General features: G+C 38.0%; 1 protein-coding gene across 1 annotated transcript; it reads left to right on the top strand.

Moving 5' to 3' along the window:
• The first annotated feature begins 4,881 nt into the window (after positions 1 to 4,881).
• On the top strand, positions 4,882 to 6,069 carry LOC138309599 (uncharacterized). The gene has a single exon (XM_069250822.1). It carries the CDS (start codon positions 4,882 to 4,884, stop codon positions 6,067 to 6,069), a length of 1,188 nt encoding a protein of 395 aa, XP_069106923.1.
• The last annotated feature ends 289 nt before the right edge of the window (positions 6,070 to 6,358 follow it).

Consider the following 6,358-nt stretch of genomic DNA (forward strand, 5'->3'; position numbering starts at 1 on the left):
CATATATCACATAAGTTAAAATCATTCATAACACTCTTAAGTTTTAAAACGCAAAAATCATCACAGTGTTTGGTTAAACCAGATCTGTCTAATCGATTTAATGTTGTATTAAAATCACCAGCCACAATAATGTTTTCATAACCTTTCTGTAACTCATTTAAAACCGCATCAAAAAATATTAATCTATCGCTGTTTTTATTTGGAGCATACACATTAAATAAATTAAAAACACGCTCATCTAGTTTCACCGTTACTCTTAGTAACCTACCATCTATAATTGAATCACTACTTACTACACAATCTTTAATTTCATTCTTAATCAATATAGCCACTCCTTGATTGCATGTATCACTATTAGAATAAATAATTTTGCCATTCCATTTATCTTTGATTTGGCTGATATACGTATCAGACCAAAAGGTCTCCTGTAGCATAACTAAGTCTGCACCTTTTTCTTCAAACATAGAAAAAACTTTTAATACTTTATCTACATCTCTAAGTCCGTTGCAGTTAAATGAATATAAACTAAACATTAGGAGAAGTAAACAAAAATATATAAACAAATCCATTTTTAACATTTATGTTTGTTTGTCTCAATTTTCCCTCTCTTACACGGAGAAGATACTGCAGCTGTTTTACATTTACGCTTTTTCTTAGCTAGAACAACCGCCCAGTTCTCCGTCGTACTCATACATGTATCATTATCATGTGGGGGAGAGGGGTTCTCCATACTTTGAGATCCCTCCTCCCCATCATTCATCATACTATCAAGAACATTGGTCCGCGAATCACATGCTATTGGAGAAAGTTCCATGACCTCATCAGTCTGTGTATCGGGTACCTCGGATACGTCATCCATTGTCGCGATAACATTCCCCGACATGCATATGTCGTTCGTAGGGCTAATGTCGCCACCGTTATTGTCATCACCGACATTATTAACATCAACATCATCATTTTCATCATCATCGCCATCGCCATCGCCATCGCCATCATCTTCGTCATCCTCGTCGTCACCGTCATCATCAGCCTCGCTAGACCTAGATTCACATGTGCAAATAAAATTGCCGCATGTGTCACATAAGTAGTCCATCTCACCCTCATCTTCACTACCCCCATCTGTACACGTGCAATGAGAGTCACGCTCACCACATCTCTCGCATAAAGACAATACCTCGTCACATCGACAGTCCGCACGAACCGTTCCACATCGAGTACACGGAGGGGTTATACAATTCCGTGCATAGTGACCCTGGCCATTGCATTTAAAGCAGGAAAATTGAGGACAGTCCCTGAAAACATGTTCTAATGAATGGCACATATTACACATCTTCCTCTGATTATCATGAACCACTCGGTAATAGGAATTGTCCAACTTTACTGTATATCTTTGGATCAACAACATATAGTGCATATGATACATTGTGTTTAGTAAATATTAAGTATCAAAGAAACACAATTTAACAACGCATGACAGTTTATTGACTCGTGCCCTATCCGGGCCTCGAACTCACGATCTACGGCACCCAATCGCCTAGCCAAACATAGCTGCGCCTTCTACCACTGTAATCATTTGTGTTGTTTCAAAAATCTGAGACTGTCTCTATTAGGAATACTAGAACTGTTTGGAAGAAATTGGCAAGATAGATAAGTAAAAATTCATATCGATAAGTATGTCCAACATAAATCAATCTCATAGGTGAATGTTCTTCCACATGAGGAAGACAGTAGAGGCGTTTAGAGAACCTAGGCATCATTTTAACTGCTGATAGCCGTACACCGCGAGTTTCACAAATTGTGCCCCAGAACCCAAAGTTGTTAATTTTCGCTGAAATGTTGATGTCGCTAAATTCACTGATGATACATATTCGCAAAATTATATGTCTTGCGAACTTAATCAAGATCATTATTTTACATAATGAAGCCTGTCGTATGGATGTGGTGCTTCCAAAGATAAAAGAGAATAATCCACGCGCGAATACGTAACTTTGAACAGTAAATCCGAACTTTTACACTCACGAAATGAAACAAATATACAGTAACACTACCATTGACGACAGTCTGATGGATTTGAATGCTTTTCTCAAAACTCGACATAACTCGGGATAGCATCGGATTACACTTGCTCCAGAATCAACATATCTTTCACCGTTGACCACCCATGTACGCATTCATGTACGCCTTCGCAGATCATTTTTGCTTACTCGTCTGCGTTTGAGAAATCCCAAGCGGCTCTTCGCGACTGCCTCAATGGAATTACAAATAGCAGAGACATCAGCGACGACATCATTATTTTTGGAAAGGGCCAAGAATTGCTGAGGAAGAATCTTAGATAATATTGAAGGAAAACCTCGTTGGTGATGCTGCTTTGACCAAAAGAATAGTTCTAAAATATTTGCGCACTAAACTGTCTTCCTATCGATCTATTTCCTATATATATGCCAGATCTAGATCTTTGATGCAAAGATCATTATGAGATGATTCTTTTCAAGGCTCTGGTATCTATATAGACCATAGATTCCATAGGAAGAAAGTTTGCCCAGGATGCACGGCTAACATTAAATCGTGTGTATTTGTGTGTTATTTCTGTAGTAAACATTTGGGTACTTTTCATGAAAAGACAAGTTAAAACAGAGAACACTGATTCAAAACAATTACGAAAACAAACATTTAATTATTGTTCATGTCCGTTCACCATGTTCCTAAAACCGTAAATAACAGACATGTTATATGATAACCGAATAAAATATATCGTACCACGCGCCGCCAGGTCAAATGATATCGATATCAGTATTTACTGTAACCACCCCGAACTGACAATGTTCAAGTACAATATGCTACAGGTATATATGCTCTGATCACCACGTGAGTGGATTGTCACGTGACGAATTTGACTGATTTGATTGATGAATCACGTTGATGTTATAATAATAGTTCTGTCTAACTGTATGTCTAATACTGTAGCAACAATAGTAAAAAAACGTCCAATAACCATTTCTAGTGTAGGCTGAGAACTAAAACTCTTCATGTATGCATAAAACTCTTGATATGTTTGAAATAGAAAATGGTTCTCTCAGCCAGCAGGATTAACTCTATTTTGAAAAAGATCTTTTATTCTACTCCATCGGACAGAGATATCTGCATTTCCCCTGACCTAACCTTAAGGTAGGGAAAGATTTATATATCTCTCCTATCGGTAAGCCTCGGGTTAGATAGTCGTGAATCTCATCCTCGGGTAGGGATTCCCCTGTACTAACCTTAAGGTAGGGAAAGATTATATGTATCTCTCCTCTCGGTAAGCCTCGGGTTAGATAGTCGTGAATCTCATCCTCGGGTAGGGATTCCCCTGTCTCTATATAGTGGGACATTGAAGTTCCTTCAGAAGCGCTTCACAACTAACACGTCCTGCCTCCAAAGAGTGGATCAAGGTTAAATCGATGGGATTACTATGTCGTTCATTACATTTAATAATAAACAAATAAATATATTTACGTAATTATTAATGTTCCATTCGCAATAACCCTGATGAAAATATGTATGTGATAGAAAATATGATAGGATGAAAACTCAAAACAACTTTCGTCTCATATTAAGATACAGTTACAACAATGATATACTATGAATATAGAAATAGTAAGATTAAAACCCACGAAATAAAGACATGCGTAATACCCATGTATTTAGAAATACGTTGTATTTGAACGCTTAACATACATTTTGTGATATTTACGTTTCAGTTTTTTTCTTTGCTATATAACCTTACCAATTGTGAAATCGTTTACACTTGTGTAAACGAAGTCTGTTGTCGCGCAAGAATACATACACCGGAACACTGACTCCGCAAGTAGTGTTAATGCGCATCAGATTTGGCCTATTGTTCCTGTATCTTTTACGTCTTCAATATAAATAATTTGATTGTATTGAATTTTTTAAATATATTTCAGAAATAAAAGTTTGAGAAATATTGTAGCAATGGACTGAAAAGGGTAATGTGATTATGGAACTATATTTTGTTTACTTTCTGAACTTGACAACATTTTCCGCCAAATTGGAGCCAGCTGTTCCGGGATTCCATCAATTGACTGGCTGTTACATAAATCGTATAACGTTGAGAAAACGAAGTATTATTTTATCAGAACATTAAATTTAAAAAAATAGTCGATTAAAATGTAAATATATGTATTTATTGATATTTTTTTGCTGTTTACCTGTATATAAATTGCATTTGATGGACATATATTTCAAATGGAGCGCGTCATGTTGAAATATCTGCCCAGCAAATGCAGTTTATACATCAGTAAACAACAGAAAATAACAATCATTACTTCAATTAAATACGAATTTTAATGTCCATGTTATCAGACGAAACTGTTTACACACCTCTATTCTGTCTATATATTTTATATATCTCCTAACTCGGTTATCTGTTATCAGCTAATTATATTGGACCTTCGTATCTCTAGTGATTGTCATATGAGTTTCGGAGTTCACATGTCAAATCGATAATACACAACTATATAAGACAAAGTTAACAACTAATTGTCCTCAGGTTTGGTAGGTCAGCCCATCAGGCGAGAGTTGGTCTAACTTCAGAAGATATACATCTAAAGTCGGTATGGTTCGACCAGACAACACAATACCGGACAGGTGTACAGGGAAAGACTTCTTTGTATGTACATTCTTAACAACTAGATATATGTAATCTATATCTGACCTGTGTGTATTTGTTTAGATGGACAAGTATGACGTAAGGACAATAGATCGATGATGATGACCATTGGATTTACATTGCCCTGATTCTCCTTGACCACAACTGTTCTGAGTATGTTTAAGGATTAATTCGGAAAATTTAGTCGACGAGTGTTAGTTTAACATAGCAAGATGGCGACCTCCTTCCATGAAGGTCAGATTCCTCAGCGACCTCCAGGTCAATCCACGTGTATTCATCACAATGGGAGACAACTGGATTTTTTCTGTAAAACATGTGAGCTACCAGCATGTATCAAATGCATATCTTCTACCCACGCGAGTCATCTTTTATGTGAACTCAGTGAATTTGCTTCCGAGAAGAAGCAAGACATTCGAAGCTTCGTAGACAAAACTGAAAATGTTCACCTTGTGGAAATTGATGAGTATATCAATTCTGTTGATAATTCTCTGAAGGAAAACATAAGTTGCTTTGAAAAACTTTCAGCACAGTTGAAAACACAAACCGCAAAATTAAAGGGTGATCTTGACCTACTAGTAGCCCATACTTTGTCTCTTTATCAACAAATGGAGGAGGATAACGCTAAGTTACTTCACACCTACAAACAGGACCTGGAGATGTACAGCGAACAGCTCAAACAGAAGGTAGAGGAATGTAAGGAATTACTACAGCGCGGTTCAGACATACAAATCTATGATACAGACTGTGATGTCACCTCTTCTGTCTCCCTCCCTGTCACACCTACACTTGCTATCGCTAGCTTCACTCCTAACAGTGACCCTCAGAGGTATCTAGAACAAGCTCTCGGAGACATGAAGACTTTATATGAATGTCAGAGCCATGGACGTCCCGGAGGTGATCTCACTGTTAAATCACACGGGGAAGATGGACCGCCCACTCACCGACAGATTTCTGTTCTAGACATGGGTATAGTCGGTACAGAGAGGGAAGTGACGAATCGGGACTATCACCTACTTCTTCAGACCAAGATACTGGAGAAATGGAGATCTCCTTGCGATATTAGTTCTATATGTCCTACTACAGACGGTAAGGCGTGGACCCAGTTCTTGGACACACTAACTCTCCTCGACTGGAAGGGTAAAGTAGTAGTGGAAGTTAAACACGACACCAAGATAAGTGACATAAGCCTTTCTCCTACAACCAACACTCTGTGGGCCTGTGGCAAGTGTAACATCCAAGAGCTGGAGTCAGGACGACTACAGACCAGATTTAGTACCAATGCTGAACCTCTGTCCATTTGTATTACAGCCAGTGAACACGTCATCATAGGAATGGACAATAAAATCTCCAAATTCACCACCAGCGGTGAATTGGTACAGACCACTGTCGCCAGAAACTGAGGGACGGTTTGTGACTTCGCCATGGAGGATGCCATGACTGGATGTGTCACACCAGTTTTAAACATAACATCATTTCACTGTCTGTTGTTGATGCGAAACTACGGATTAAAGAAATGTTGAAATCGCTACAAACAATTATCCTATAATCATGGATGAACACACATTTCAATCTGTATCAGCTGCATATCAGACACAACTGAACGATTTTGTTGACGTAAAATACGAACTTAAGGTGTCCATGCTATCAGACGACCTTGTAGTATACCTGTACACAGTCTATATATACTTT

The sequence above is a fragment of the Argopecten irradians genome, chromosome 15 (genome assembly GCF_041381155.1).
Source record: "Argopecten irradians isolate NY chromosome 15, Ai_NY, whole genome shotgun sequence".
Taxonomy (NCBI): Eukaryota; Metazoa; Mollusca; class Bivalvia; order Pectinida; family Pectinidae; genus Argopecten; species Argopecten irradians.

Coding starts and splice junctions, on each gene's coding strand:
- LOC138309599 (XM_069250822.1), top strand. CDS start 4,882: ATGGCGACCTCCTTCCATGAAGGTCAGATTCCTCAGCGACCTCCAGGT.